The 16,888-nt window shown below is 38.9% G+C and overlaps 1 protein-coding gene across 5 annotated transcripts in view; it reads left to right on the top strand.

Annotated features, from left to right (window-relative positions):
• The window catches only part of abch1 (ATP-binding cassette, sub-family H, member 1), a 41,807-nt gene extending 33,137 nt beyond the window's left edge, over positions 1-8,670 (top strand). For 4 of the 5 annotated variants that reach the window (XM_042434256.1, XM_042434255.1, XM_042434254.1 and 1 more), the window contains 3 exons: positions 1,568-1,727; positions 3,749-3,853; positions 4,578-6,538. In XM_042434256.1, coding sequence (XP_042290190.1) covers positions 1,568-1,727; positions 3,749-3,853; positions 4,578-4,684 — 372 coding nt within the window. In that variant the 3' untranslated portion in view covers positions 4,685-6,538. Of the gene's footprint in view, positions 1-1,567; positions 1,728-3,748; positions 3,854-4,577; positions 6,539-7,306 lie in introns of those variants that run through there. The other variant, XR_006100017.1, reaches the window with a different exon arrangement.
• The last annotated feature ends 8,218 nt before the right edge of the window (positions 8,671-16,888 follow it).

Genomic DNA, 16,888 nt, shown 5'->3' with positions numbered 1-16,888 from the left:
AAATGTTGATTGAAAAATGACTGAAACGATTATTTGATCATCAAAATAGTTTTCCTGATGATTGACTAAGCGATTAATCGTTGCAGCTCTACCTAATATGATCTGGCTTGTAGAGAGTTTGACATGTAGGGAGCAGTTCTGACACGCTGTAGGTTAATGCAGTTCATTTGCATTTTTACTACATCATCAAATATCTGACTTTACCTCCATGTAAAGATCCAGTTTTAGAGCCATAATTATGTTAATAATAATTCAGTTTGACTATCTTAATTTTCTTTAACTCGTGAGGAAATATGGTGTAAATCCTCTTGTGTGTGTCCGACAGACTCTGAAGGTCAGCGGGGTCATGTTTACTGTAAGAACATTGAACCAGTGGGAATATGGTGATTCTGTTGACCATTGATTTTCAATACATGTGTATGAAATCAATACAGTGTGAAGGCACTTAGACAAAAGAGGATAGGCATAATTTGTGAGTGTTTGTATCTGTATATGTGTGTGTGTCGGGTCCATGCAGACACATGCTTTTATGGGTGTGTGTGCTCGTCTCTGACTGACAGTGTGTGTGTGTGTGTGTGTGTGTGTATAAAGGCGTGCATGAGCGTGTGCATGTGTGTGTTAATTAAGGTGCTGAAGTCCAAAGAGACCACCACTCCATAAATCACTCCCTGCGTTTCCCGTATCCAGGGATCACTGTGGGATCGCCACGACAACAGCCCTTGATTGCTGTGGCAACCGAGTGGTCATGTGGCCTCTGGGTGCAGGTCTATTTTTGCACGTTGTCAGGGGAGACGGATAGTGTCTTAACACACTGAGGACAAGTGCACCAATGCAGACACACACACACCAGCAGATTTGAGTGAAGTTGAGAGTTATCACCTGAATCTACTGAGCTCATACTTGCAGACTTTACTTTCCGTTTTTTATTATTAAATTGTTTAACACCTCCGCCCTGTTCACACTCACGTCTGTCTGTGTAATTTACAACCAAACATAATCAGCATTCACATTTCTTTTCACTTCTTGCTACATTTTTGGCTCACAGATCAGTGCAGAGTACAGGTCGTTTCCAGATAACGATCGATCGTAGAAGTTAAGAGCGTTTCCTCAGGGCGTTTCTACAAACATTCTTAAATTTCTACACGGGTTTCCCAAAGCGGCTCTTAAAGGATAGGTTCACAATTTTTTTCATTCCTCCTGCTAAAACTGGCCATTAAAAGATCCTTTTTCAAGTGTTCTTGTAATGTAAGTGATCAGGGACAAAATCCACAGTCCTAATTTTGTTCAGAAATGTACTTAAAAGTTTATCTAATGCTAATTTGATGCTTCAACAGTCTGAGTTAAAGTTAAATCAAGTGGATATAGTCTATATAGAAATAATGTATATGACGCTGCAAATGCCATTCTGTTCTGGCTTTACTCTCCTTATCTCAGTCTTTTTTTTTTTACCATTTTGTCCACTTTTAGGTGCAGTGCAGCTTTGTGCATGAAAAAAAAAGATTCAACTTTTATGAGCCTGTTATCTTTTCTCACACCTGTGCCTCCATCTTTGTCTCTTTCTCTGCAGATGCCTAACGAAGGCTCCTTGGTGCTGGTCATAATTCTGATCGTGCTGCAGGGCATCACTGGCATCTCCTTCGGCCTGGTCATCTCAGCCGCCATCGATGACGAGCAGAGCGCCAATCAGGCTGCCCTGGGCATCTTCTACCCCAACCTCATCATCAGCGGTAGGCCTATGTGTGTGTGTGTGTGTGTGTGGGTGTGTGTGTGTGTGTGTAACCGGTTTAGAGTTTGAAAAAAGTTTGAAAAAAGTGCTGTGGGTGTCCTATTTCTGGAACACTATTTAATCAGTGAAGCTGATCGTAAACTCTTTGATGTTATGAACCGTGAGTAGGTGTTATGTAGGCAGCTGTAGATAAATTATGTTTAGGTTGGTTTCGAGCACCAAAAGTTTAGAGGCTTCAGGAGAATTTGTGGGTCTAATTCTGCTTTAACGCTTAAGCTAAATTAAGTGAACTAATAAAGAGAACTGCTCTCATGGTCAAGTGGGCGGTGTTGGTGTTTGTCGACCTTTGGCGTTAGCTGATAAGCTAATACGCAGATTTCTTGCACAAATTATGGTTAAAAAGAATTTTCCCCTACCTTAGTTATTGGTTTAAGGGCAAAGTTTCTTGAATTTAATTTTAGCAAGACACTGAACCCCAAATTATTTCTGCTATGTGCGTGAGCGAACGAGAGGCACGCTTTGTCCTGCTCGAGTTGAAAAGCGCCGTATGAGTGCAGCCCATTTACCATTTTAACGACACTGCGACATACCTTTTATTGGCTGTTTCCCACTACAACTCAGGATGCTGAAAGGTCATCTGCTCATGTAGCAATGCCGCAGCCACAGGTAGAAACTTAATTATTGCCAGCAGAAACCACAAACATGTCATCACCATGGGTCGTGATATATGTCTTTGCAGTGGGTTTGATGCGTCACAGCTGCTGGTAGCAAGGTCGATACTTACTGGTTGAACTCCAGCACTCCTCCCACCACGATGGAGTGACTGTACTCGCATTCACAGTTGCTGCAAAACAAATGCACAGAGCCAAACCAACAATGAATTAATCCACTTACAAGTATTGTTTGTGTATCGAAAGTCTGATATATCGTATTCCTCTGTGCCGTAGACTTCTGCTGTTGTCCAAAAACTATTAAAAACACATCAGTCAACCACAGCGTTGCACTGGGTGACATGTTCCATCACCACAAAGAGTTTTGGGCATGTTTGTTTAGAAACGACTCCAAAGACTAATAACAGTGATCACATTTTCAGTCTCAAGAGAGTAGTTCTGTGTAAGGCAGACGCTACTGTGCATTTGCAGGAATGTGGTTCTGTTTACAGTCCTTCACAAGCTTGTTGTGCTACATATCACAACCTCTTGACTTTGTATTAAAGTTCTTTGGGAAATTTACAGTGTAGCACATCTGCCGTCATGGAACTACTCTCCAGAGACTGAAAACATGATCGCTGTTGTGAGTCCTTGGAGCCGTTACTAAACAAACTGCGGTAACCATTGCCTTCGGGGTGAAGGAACATGTTACCCAGCGCAGCAGTGTGGCTCATTGATGTGTTTTTAATAGTTTTTGGACAGCAATGGAGCTCGACGGCACAGAGGAATAAGATATATCAGGCCTTGGATACACACACAATACTTGTAAGCAGATCAATTCTTTGTTGGTTTGGCTCTGCACATGAGAGTTGTTGACAATAAGAAAAATATAGAAAAATCACCAGCTTTATCCTTTAATAATTTATCATCCAAAAGCTGGGGTTGAAAGTTCACCACTAGATCCCTTTAGTAGGTCTGGAGTTTTAGATGATATCATATGATATTCATCTTTGAACCTCAGCTTTAAAGTCGACATGGACCAGATGTCCTTTAAGACAAAATGGACATCTGGGCAAACTTCATCTGCTAATGAAGACCATTTGAGACCATGTCTTATGTTAATTTTATCCTGAACTTGCATTACTTTAATGGAAATCCAAATTTTAAAAAGTACCTTGTGCACTTCCTCCTCACTTCCTCATCTGCTTTGGAAGTAAAATTTCAATTCTCATCACAACAGGATAGAAACAAGAGAAACCAGAGCTTGTTTAAATGCTTCATGGGGCTCATTATCAAGATATCCAGATACAAACTAGATTTTAACAGGTGTAAATGACATCTTACACATTACCTTGTCTATCCTGTGCTGTAGGTATCATCTGGCCGGTGGAGTGTATCCCCTATCCACTCCGCTACATCAGTCTGGCACTTCCTCAGACGTACGCCTCCGAAGCTCTTCGCTGTATCATGTACAGAGGTAATGTATACGTGTTACACAACTCTCATCTGTTTTACAGTCAGGAGCTGCCGTAGCTCGTCTAGTGTGTAGTTAGCGTGTGTTACGGTCACGTCTATGGACACACGAGTGCAAGCATGTACACAACATCGTGCACAACATAGCCAGTCGTCTAAATAATTAATCAGCCTTGGATCCTGTGTAACTCTGCTTCCTGGAATGTAAGGTATAGTGGTTTCGCTCTGTCTCCCCATCTTTCTCTTGATCTCATCGCCTCTGAACAATAAGACGTGACGACGGCCCGAGCTCCCTTCGTGTTACATGATACACGCCAAGCACAGGAAGTCAGAGGAGCCATTTCCTGCTGCAACAATTAGTTGATTAATCATTTAGTTGATTGACAGAGAATTAGTCAGCAATTGTGTTAATAATCGATTAGCCATTCTTTAAGCAAAACTGCCAAACATATGCTGGTTCGAGTTTCTCAAATGCAAAGATTTGCTGCTATTCTGTGTTTTTATATAACTGTAAATTGAATACTTTTGGGTTTTGGACTGTGTGGAAAATAACAACAGGCATTTTTCATTATCATCTGACATTTTACAGACTAAACAACTGAACGATTAATCAAGACAGTAATTTGGCAGATTGATCGATAATGAAAACTGAGCTGAACTGGGCTGGGCTGACCACTTTCGGCCTCTTGTATCTAAATAGTGAATGTAAACATAAATCTTTCCGACAGGTTGGGGTCTGTCTCGGATGATGGTGTGGCGAGGCTTCGCGGTCACTCTGGGCTGGAACACTTTCTTCCTCATCCTGGCCACGGTCATCTTAAAGCTGAGGACGTGACAGCCTCGTCTCAGAGACCATCATCTTCCAGTACGGGGCCGAGCCGTCAGGTGAAGCCCAGGAGCCAACCGCTGACCTGGGCCTCCTGTCTGTGGATGCACCGGGGCAGCAGAGAGCAGGAGGGGAACGGACTGATGCATCAGTCTCGCTCCTCCAGGTTATCTGTCTCTCTCTCACACACACACACAAACACACACAGACACACTCCTGAAGTTCCCAGCCAGCTGCCTGATCCTGCAACAGTTGCGTTGGCCTGTTCGAGCGCGGGTGAACTTTCAAAACGCTGCACATAGAAGCACACAAGACAGAATATACACAAGCACATATGAGAATATTTGCTAAATTGTGTGTTTCACTTCTATCTGCAGCTTGTTGAAACTCTTTACCCCCCCCCAGAATGGGCCTTGCACCAACTCAGGGTCGCTTTTTTATTTCTGTTTAAAGTCTAGTCTTAATGCTAATAGAGAGATATTTCTATGATACACTATATTTCAAAGTAGGTGAGGCCTAAGAAGTCCATTTTGGAAAAAAAGAGGAAAAAAATGGTGATGAATATACTGACTATAACTGTAGGGCATTGGTTTTGTCTGTGCAGTATTTTATTGTCTACCTTATATTTGCATTATAGATTAAATGTATGTAAATGTTCTGTAAAATTGACAGTGTCCGAAAAACAGTCTCAGCACAAAAAAAGTGTTTTTAAAAACAAGAAAATGTGAAAACTTTTTATTTTTTTTCCGGTTGCTTTACAAGCAGAAAAATCGAGGAGAGAATTGTCGTTGTTGCAATATGTCGTGGGAATCCAAAGCAGACTTTTAGGTGCTGATCGCTTCACTCTGTCCAGGAAATCATCACTCATTCAGGCTTCCCACAGCAACAGTTTCTTCTCTAGTTTGCTCTAGTTTTCCTGTCAGGTGCGTGACAGGAAGTGGTAACCGTGTCTCGTCTCGGAGGGTTACCAGGTGCTCAATCGCAAACCGCCGTTTAGAAGTGCGTCATTGTCGTGCTTAGTTCAGCTTGCTGATATTCTCCGCTACTTGTGTTTTGTGCCTGCATCTCCTGTGGGAGGAAAAAAAAGTGGGGGTTTCATGTTGGTGATGGAAAGTTTTCATTCTGTATAATTTTTTTTTTTTTTGAATATTCTCCACTTTGCTGGACAGAGTGGAGGCCGTCAGATAGATTCTTCCCACAGGTCAGGTGCATCATGCTCGTCAAGCCGTCTGCATCCATATGAAATATATTTTTACGCAAACAAACTGTTCATACTTTATATTTTGTTTATGAATCTTTCACTAACAATAACACAGAATCAAAAAAGCACAGGGGAATAATGCTGTTTTAGATTCAATATGTCTTGGAGATGTGCCTTTGGGATGTTGTGGTGTCACTGTGGGAAAAGGGAAGAAAAATTCAAGCAAAATCCAAAAAATGAGGAAAATATTATTGGATTTTATTTTGTTTTTTAAATGCAACACAACTGTTTAGGTAAGCTAGTCTTTGTATTAAGACTTAGATTGTGGGATGCAAACAAAATACGTACATGGGAAAATGATGGATGATAAGATTGTAATGGCTAATTGCTAAGAAAAAGTAACCTGTTACTATAAAAAAAATAACTGTAGTCTGATTTAAACATGTTATTCCCAAAATTACATTCACTCTCCTCGATGAAGACAGGACATATTGATCTCTAAACCAGCAAGCTTTCTGACTTGCCTTTAAAGCAATGGTTCGACATTTATGGAGAAGAGGCTCATTTGCTTTCTTGCCAAGAGTTAGACGAGAAGATCAATACCACTTTCATAATAAGTACACTAAATACTTAGTTTAGCATAAAGACTTGAAACGGGGGAAAACAGTAACAAAATCAGCCTCTCAGCGCCTCGAAATTTCAATACTTTTTGTCCAGGAGTTGTGATTTCCTGGAGCTGCGATGTCACGATGAGGTTGTCAGCTGACGAGCAGAGAGTCCAGCACATAACCGCCAGTAAAACCACCACACATGGCTGTTTTTATTTATTTTTGTATGGATTAAACAAACTAGATATACCTTGTTATTTGCCGGCTCCACCTTCATATTAACCTTAATAACATGGGAGTGGTACCCATCTAACACTCAGCAAGAAAGCAAATAAACATAGTCCAGAATCACATGTTGTGCCAATGTAATTAAAATGTTTACATTCATCTGGAGGCATGCTTAAAAAACTCTGAACATTCTTTTTATTGGCAAATATTTTACCCAGTTCAGCTGTAAAACTAAACACATATACCAGCATGTGTTGTGTTTAGATGTGTGTTGTGAATGTTCCTTCTGCCTCGTAGCTATGATGCTACATGTATCAGTGCTGGTAATGACAGTAATACTCATGTAATGAAGAATTTATGTTTCTATTAACAGGATAAATAATGAATCAAAATGACCTTTGGTTTCTGCTGGATTATGTCGTGGTCTAATGGTATACATGTATATACAGTATGCAGTGTGTAGTGTTAGGTGTTGAATATCTGGGAGACAGGTCCCCCCGCACTGTAAATCTGCTGTTGCTCTCATTGCTCTGCAGTACCTTCATCAGTGTTCCTATCGCACATTTTAAGGGATGTTATTTTCTTGTTTGATAGAAACAGAGGAGCGGTAGCCTCTTCCTCATAGAAGCAGCTTTCTATCATGGTCAGATGACACCGAGATGTTTCTAACTGGACATTATAATATTCTGTAGCTCTGTTCATATTATTATTTCCATGACAGAAAGTTGAAGATCATCCTGGCGGGATTACCTCGGTGCCTCATCGACTCCCAACACACAATACTGTGTCTAATGTACCTTTGCAAAAAGAGTTAAAAATGATGGACAATCATTGGTAAAATTAGTACCATTTATGTGAAAGTATGGACATTCTTTGGCTTTTTTTTTTGTTTTTTTGTTTTTTTTTTGGACAATTTCTGAACTATTGGGATATTATTACCAAAAACTGTATAAGATTGTCATATGATGAAGTGCATTTTAGAGGAATAACCTTTCAAATACCCATAATCCAGTCTGTAAATCTACCTACAAAACCAACTAACCATTATAGAAAAGTAAAGAATAAAACTTCTCATGCATAACACATTTGACAGTAATTACATGGACTGCAATTATCCTACTGACGACACTATTCAGGGGCTGGTGTTATATCACCATGTTGCTACTGTGATTTAACCTCCAAGTAAACTTAGCAAAGAAAAAAAAAAGGCTTTTGTTCACAGTAATTCATGATGACAAAACACCTTAAAAATTCAAACCTATTTTCTCAATCAGGTTCTTAACGCGAGCGATGGGATCACACACGAACACGCCGTTTTCCGCCAACGTTCAGTCAGTTTTTATTATTTAACGTGAGAGATTTATGTCGGGAAAAAGGTGATGTCATGTATTTCCGTGTACCAATCAGACTATTAGTTATATTTGAATGAGAATCAGATGACAGTTAAAAGGTTATTTGCTTATGTTTTAAGGCGACTAATCTCAAAATTCAAATCTGATCAAACCACACCCAGTCCTGATGAAGATTAGCTAGGTTCATGTGTGTTAAACTATTTATTAATAATAACGTAATATGTTTTTTTCCAGACTTTAACTTCGATTGTTGCTTCTTTACTTACAAGTTTAGAGGAAATAGGTGAATACAGGTGGATACAAGTCTGAAAATCCCATCTATAAAGCAACATTTACTGTAAGAAGCCAGTTCTTCCTCTGAGTTTTGTCTTCATGTGGTTAATACAGGATTATTGCAGTTCATGTACACATATGAAAGTCTGTATAACCAGGATGTATCACGTCCATTCTTCTCCAAACTCCAGTCGACTACCTCCGCTGTCTCTCCCCAAAGGGCATGTAAAGCATTTACACTCCTGTGTTGTGACATGTATGCACTATGTTTGCAGACATGCTTCGATGAAGTTCTTTTAATGTATTTTGAAACAATAAAACCTTGATGAGAAATCCTCTCTTTGTCCCCTGCTTCTGCATTTCAGAGCGCTGCCAGATTTTACTTAATACCAAAGTACAATTCCTGTGGTTACAAAAACACCCGGAGGCCAAGGACGACAGATTTATTTAATGACATCATGCTCGCTTGCATCACTGTGTTGCTCGTTGCCATGGTGATGGTGATGACCCCATTGCCTTTGGTAGAATCTGGATCCTCACCTGACTGACTGTTTGAACTTTGTGTGTGCGTGTGTGTGTGTCTGTGGTGTGATAGTGGGTGTGCCTTGGTATGTGGGTTTTTTCATGGTTACTGGGTTAATGGGTCTGTGCATGCTCATATTTCCTGTGATGTGTGTCCACAATCTGAGCTTATATGTGTGTAAAGTAAAATGTCTTTGTGTGTGTCTCCTATTGCATGTGTGTATAGCAGACACAGAGGAGGTAATATTGTGTCTTGATGTAATGTATTTAAAAGCAAACTTTTAGCTTTACAACCACAAAGTATTTCAATAAAGAAACATAGTTTTAAAATCAAATAGTGATTAACTGAGTAAAACTTAATTTACTGACAGTAGAACTACTGGAAATGAAAGCAAAAAGTTTAGAGGTCAGATATAAATAGATTGAAACAGGGCTGCAGTTAACAGTTATTCTCATTATCAATCAGTCTGGTACACTTGATTAATCAACCATTTAGTATGTCAATTTGCTTGTTTTGTCTGAAGCCTATCAGTGTATTTTTGTTTTTGTCAACATATCTCATAAAAAAACCAACAACAACAACAACGTGTTAGTCCGTCTCTTAATGCTCTCTGACTTCTCTACCTTGTGTGTGGCACTTAAATCTTAAACTGTTGGGCACTGTAGTTTTTTTTAGCAAACATTATGTAAACAGGTGGAAATGGTGCAACTTCCAGCAGTAGATTAATACACATTTGGTGCTCTTGGGAGTATTTCTGGCAGATTGACTCAAAATAAACTACAGTTTGTGTGTCTGTTGGTCTGTTTTCTGATGTGTGTGTGTGTTTTTTTTGACAACAATGGAGGTCTATGGAACAGTGGAATAAAATATATTAGACTTTGGTAACACAGATAGCACTTGTTGTCAATTCATTGTTGCATTTAGTCTTTAAATGGGATTTATTGATAAGAAAAATATATAAAATCACGATACCTTATGTAACATATGCCTCTAAGCCCATTGTGGTGTGTCTGTGTATGAAGATGCACACTATACACACGTGTCCTTGTGTGTATGTGTGTGTGTGTGTGTGTGTGTGTATATATATGTTCCTGTCTCACATGACATCTCCTTCTTGAAACCCCTGTGGACGGCAAAGCTTGAAGAGATCCGACATGGCTGCCAGCGAGTTTCCAACAGATACCTGAACCCCCTCAAGACTTGTCCTCCGTGTGAGTTTCCACCTTCTCATCTCCCTTCTATTAAACCCACTATTAGCATTGTGAGTGTGATTATATGTCCTGGTGTCACGTGACCTGAGACATATGTACGTCTAGAGAAACTCGTGAAATAATTTATTTCCCACAAGCAATCCCTCTGCGTATTTGTTTCAAATGTACACATGTGTACTTCGGCTCGTGTGTCTGCAGCTATGGTCGCGAAAACCCTCAAGCTATGTTCTTTTGTTTGTAAAACTGTTTATCATCTTCTGTGTGCGTCTAACATTTCAACAAGGCCATAGCACACCTCGTAATGCAACCACTGGAAAATAGATAACAGCCTCAGTGACAGGCTGCTATTAAAATAGTCCTTAGTTCAGCGTGAAATGAGAGTCTGGTTGTCTGTCCACAGCCAATTACAGTGGTTGGTGAGCTTAGTGATGACACCATACCTAATTACAGTCAATGACTCTGTAATTACATGCAATGACACCCAAAAGTCTCATAGGACCATACTGTATGTTCCTGCTATGTAATATAAGAGACATATGAGATACATGAGACAGTATGGACATAATGTGCAAAGCTCTCCATTCAGTTGTAATGGTTGATTACGATTAGTCAAACATGGTAGGACTGTAGATAATTGATGAAACTGATCCAGATGTTGCAATGTTTTTCAAACTTTAATTAAAAGAGAATTCCAGGAACCTTTAGAGTTAAACCCAATTTACGGCTGTCTGCATCTGGTTTACATTTCCTTGAGTCATTTTGTAACACGTCATGTACGGTAATTATATTCACAAATGTTTCCGTTCTTCTTTCTTTTTTCATAAAAAACATCTACATTCACCTCGAAACTACACCTTGTAATTAACCCTAGCTTCAAATTAACTGCTGTCCAAACTATGATAAGAAAGATGCACTAAATAAGAAGACAGTTTTTCACTTGTAGCTTATGTGGCAGTAAAGGTTATGATGTAATTGAGGGGGATGATTTCATCTCCTCATCTCCGCAACTGGGACACGATCAACAAACCCTGACCAAATGAACCAAATAAAACCAGACGAATGCTTCACATTTACTGGATGAATTATATGAAACTCTAGAAGTTGTTTTGTGCACTGAATAGATATTAAAGGCATCGAATTACACATTTCTGCTAAAGGAGGAAATGTATATGGAGAAAAGGAGCAGACAAACCCAGATGATCCTGACTACAAACTTCAAAAAAATGCATGAGTTTTATCATTTATAGTAATGTGTTTTATTATACAGTATGCATTAATTTAAAGTGGTTGAATGGTTATTTAAAGTCTGGGGATCTACTTTCTGTCCTCTATATGACTTTAAGAAATAGAAAAAAACAATATGCATACATCTTTTTAAGTCAATATAAGCCTAATTCATTCATTTTCAAGAAAATTCCACCTTTTTACTGACATGACAGCTCAGGACATTTGTTCCTCTCGTGCTGGATAATCAGCAGCGCTCAGGGACGCATATAAAAGACACTTTTTGTTCATCATATTCTGTCCCTGGATTTTAACCAGCACCGTGTCAGATGCCAGAGCTTTTTTTCTTTTAACTCCTGGCTACAATCGATACCACTGTATCTGATTTGTGATGGTCCTCAGCTGCAGTCTATAATAGCTTTTCCACCTTTTTCAATTTGTCACTACATCATACTGAGACAGCTCCCAGCTAAAGGTGTAGCCAGGGGACGGTGTTTGATCTCTGAGTGACCAGCAGGATGCCAGATCTAAAATGTCATCATCACTAGGGTCCTTCAGCAGCTCTGGTTTAGATAGAGGAGACTAAACAGTTGATGGTCTTGTCTGTTTGAATTACCTGAGAAAAAAAAAGAGTGATTCAATCCAGTAAAGAGTGGTGCAGAGTTTGTGAGTAATGAAGTGAAGCAATGCAGCCACCAGCTCACATATAGACACACATGATGGAAGCCCAACACAGCATCATACTAACTGTGCACACAGGATGAAATACAAAATAGGTCAAAGGCAAAACCTGACAAAAAACCCAATAACAATAAAATATATCATTTTTTTTCCCTTAAGCATGATATTAATGCAAGGTCAGCAAGTAAACATGCCAAATGTTTTGTGTTGCTAAATTGAACTGGGAGTGCCAATTGTAGTATTGCTAAATAGATTTCATCACAACCTTTAATTTGCACAATCCTGCAGCAGGACTAAGAGTCTACAGCCATGCTAACTATAAATGCTAACATCAGCTTCCTCATTCACAATGCTAAAATGCTGATGTTTAGAAGGTATAATGTTTACTATGTTCACCATCTTAGTTTAGCGTGTTAGCATGCTGACATTTGCTAATTAGCACTAATCACAAATTACAGATGAGAAGTATGTGTGACAAATTGTAATTTTGACCTGATTTTGGTGCTAGAGGAGAAGTCAGCGCATCACCAAAGTCATGTCGCAATCAAAGTTTCCAAAGATGTATTCAGTAGTTGTTGATACGTTTCTCTCATGGTGATGCTAGAAGAAAAAGTCTCAACAGTCATTCAGATACATCGTCTAGGAACCTACTTTGGTGCCAGTCCATCAAGAAGATGATGAAATATTTCACTGAATAAAATCCAGGGAGTCACCAAGTATCAGTACAATCCATTTTATGAGGAAAATCAGTGTTTCTACAATATTTCATGTCAATCAGTTGGATAATTGTTGAGATATTTCAGTCTGGATCAGATTGGTGACCAACAGACCAACATTGCCGTCCATGGAGTCAGATGATCTAGCATGGCTAAAAAGCAAAAAAAATCATACCATATCCCATCTTCCTGTTTTTCTAAACAACTACAAATGGATGCATTTGAAAGAGAAACTGCAAGATAGCTACTTTAATGTTCAGTTCATAACTGCCTCAGTGGAATCCACACCTGCGCCACAACTTTTATACAGCTGAAAATAAGGTAGTGTATATAAGGTTTTATATATGGAATTTGCCATTGTTGAATTTCACAAAATCACAGTTTAAATGACTTTAAAGGGGCCATGTTATGAAAAAGCACTTTATCAGTGCTTCTGCACATGTATTTGGGTCTCTGATGTGACTACTAACACACAAACTGTGAAATAAGACCACCCAGTCAGTTTGGTGTTGATCGATCTGAACTCCGTTCAGAAAACAAACATTTTAAAAGTTGTTTGCTTGTCGTCTTGCGAACAGACCTGACAAAGGATGAAGTCAGGCTTTTTACAAATCAACATCATGATGTAGTTATTCGTTTATTGCAATCTAAGTTTATTTACACTCAAACCAGCGGTTCTGAACAGGGCTGTTTAGACAGAATGAGAAGGCTGCTGTGGTGCTTGATCCTTGCGGTATTCTGACCAAAGCTTGTCAGATACATTTTATAAAGACTTCAGGGAACTGTGTTAACTTGTGGGAAAGGAATATAATATGTCCTCTTTAATCAACAATTTTGGGTGTAGTCAGTCTCATCTTGGTCAGCTGGGAAACCAACAGCTGACATAGGAAAACAATCTTGCCAGCGTGTCTGTCTTTTTTTGGCAAGTTTATCTTCTCAAACAGCTCATAACCAGTTAATAACCTATATGCACTCATGGTTGCCAAATATGAGTGGGCAACCCTGAATCATTTATCTCCCATGATGCATGCAAGCAAGGGCTGGTATTTTCAATTGTTATCAGAAAACACGTCATCCCTACTCAACCGTTCCTGCGATTAAACAATGCCGTTGCCAAGTGAGGAGTTTCCTTGTGTTTTTCGTTTACTACAAAACAACATCTGCAGTAAATTACAACACATACTGCAATTTATGCACAGATCACATTATACAGAACATTAAACTACTTCACTCACAAACAGAAATGTTACCGTATCGTTATCTTACTTGGTGCAGTTTTTCAGTAGTGAACTGGTGAAATGCAGCAATGTTGAGCAGTGCCAACAGTATGTCCATTCACAATATGAGCAGTTAGCTTAAGTATGTTAATCAAATACAGAATGTAGGACACACACACACACACAGTCATGTTTCCATTCCTTAAGAGGTCATTACATTGACTTACATTCATTTCCTGGAGACTTATCCTAACCTTAACCATAACCACTACTTGCATAACCCATAGACTGTAAAAAAAATAATGAATGTAGCCGCCGTGATGTCACCCATTGGTTTGTGGACTCCTGTTTTGAAGCCTCGAGTTTGCATCATTTGCATTTTGACTGTCGCCATCTTGGATTTTTGGAGCCAGAAGTGACAAAATTTGGATGAGAGGGTAGAGCTGAGCCTAATGCTAGCTGCTAGCTTGGTTAGCATGATGCATTTACAGTCTATGGTTAACTGTGATAACACTAATGCTAATTTCGCTGGTGAAAAACAGGCTTAAAACCATTAAAACAAAATGTACTTACTGGAAAAAAACTGAATATCGGACTCTTTAGAGGGTCTTTTAGCACAACCAAAAAAATGTTACAATTAACTTTCATGAACTGAAGACATACTGAAATAGCAACGGCTATGGCTACGCCTATACTCTGTGAATTTGGGGTTACTCCATGGTTACGTTACCTAACCAACGTTGTCACCGTGGTTGTGACTTGCCTTTCACGGCACCCACTTGTCACTCAAAGTGGTCACACCCTTAATTATGCATAACTTTAAGCATTAATAAAATTTAAACGGATGAGTTATATAAAAATTCATCCCTTGTAGAGTTGTCGTGAACGGGGAAATTAGCTATAGAGACCGAGACCGTTTTTTGTACCAAGCTGTAAACATGTTTTTCTGTTCTGCTGTAATGTTGGGCATTTTAACATGAAAGTCTACGGGGATTGACTCGCTTTGGAGCCAGCCTCAAGTGGCCATTCGAGGAACTGCAGTTTTTGGCAACTCCACATTGGCTTCATTTTTCAGCCCCGGAGGTTTCTGCTTGGCTGAACCCTAACCTTAACATAACCCCAAACTAACCTTACCTTTAAATCAAGTATTCACCTTGAAATTAATGATTTACGTTAAGGGGACTTGCTTTTTGTCTCCATATGGGAGGTAAGTCCCACAACATGACTGTGTAAACAGATTTACGTCCCCACAACGTAGGAATGTCTGATACACATACACACACACACACACATACACCTGATGTATGGTCAGATTACACTCAGGTACACGGTGCGTCCTGTCAGTACTTGTGTTTTCATACTTCATGAATCCTTGCTTGATTTCAAACCCGTGTCTCTCTGTAACGTTTAGTGCATATTAACTGTCAGTGCTGCACCGGTGTCTTTTTTTGTGGCAGATATGAATTATTTTTTATTTTATTCTTTTGCAATGAGAATATTTCCATATTTACTTCATCCTATGAGCTCTTATCTAAAAGTAAAGGATAGAAAAAATTATATAAGAAGATATAAGAACACTAAAAAGTAAAATGCACTGTTTGAAATAAGTGCATAAAAATGTATTAGAAATTAAGATTGCAAGTGAGGACAGTAAAGCACATTTAAAAGAAGCAATGTAAAAATGCATATTAAGGAATTGTGCACAGTCCTGTTTTGCAGTAAAATGTGAGCTTTATCTTGATATGTCTGCAATAAAATGCTTGTCATGAATGCAGAAACAACATTGATAACAAATTTTGATTTTCTTTATTCCAATCATTATGATTTTTTTTTCAAGCTGCTTGATAGAAAATTGTAAAAACAAGAAATGGTAGATAAATGAAAAATGAGATGTAAGTGAGCCGTCAGGATGCATTAAGAAAAGAAAAGAAAGAGAATAAGTCAATAAAACAAGTGGGAGCAAATCTAAATTTCATTGAACAGATTTATAACATTTAAATGTAAAATATTTAGGATGTTGATGACAAAAGTATTATCATTTTTGATTCCTAAACCAGACTGCAAGTCAATCAGAAAGGCCCAAAGAGAGATTTAGGCTGCAGTAGCTTTCTGAATAAAACTAAACTTTACGTATAACCATTAAAATATTCCAATCATGTCTTAAGTCTAAATGTCAACCAGAGATGCAGATATATAGACTCTTGGCCTATGTGTACGTTACTTTTTCTGCATTCTGACTGAACTAGATATGAAAAGTTGCTTCTGTCTGAAAAAAAAGTGGATTTTTTAAGTGTCGTAGTTGCAGCAGAACTTCATCCCAAAATATTTTTCCTAACAGATTTTTAAACCTCAGTATTAATATGTATAGTTTAAGCTTCTGGCAAACAAACTGGTGCAAATGACACCAAGTGAGCAAGCTGCAGATCAGTGTTTGAAATGACGCAGGTCTGCTACTGAATGTTTTGACAGACATTGAACTATGATCTCTGGTTTATGAGTCTGTTTATCTACTAAAAAATGTCCATCTCAACAAAAAAAGTGAGTTTTCAAGCTCTAAAATGCTGCTATTTTAGAAGAATGGGGAATCAAAATAGCTCATGTTCTCATTTTTTTTCACCGGCTGAAGTCTTATTTTGTCAGCAAACTCTTTGGTTACAGCCAAACAAACAGTTCTGTTTTTGTCCTGACTTACTTAACTTGATGAATTTCATTAATATGATGTAAGTGCCCTAAATCTTAGCAAAAGCATCTGCTCTTGTCCCATGTGATGCAGACAGTGGACAAAGTGTATGGGATTGCGCTAAGGGCAGACTGTTCTCAGTGAGCATTTTATCCTTTGTTGTTGTTGTGCGATAAGACCAAAACATAGCAACAGCTGGGCTGCGTTCAGCCGCGCAAGGGAGTCAGGAGGGCTGCACGGAGAAGTCTTCGCTGGTGTGACAGGATTATGTGATAGAAACATGCTGTGCTCATGCGTTG

The sequence above is a fragment of the Thunnus maccoyii genome, chromosome 14 (assembly GCF_910596095.1).
Source record: "Thunnus maccoyii chromosome 14, fThuMac1.1, whole genome shotgun sequence".
NCBI classification, from domain to species: domain Eukaryota; kingdom Metazoa; phylum Chordata; class Actinopteri; order Scombriformes; family Scombridae; genus Thunnus; species Thunnus maccoyii.
Note: the sequence above shows the minus strand (reverse complement) of the source record. Positions and strands in the feature narration are given on the sequence as shown.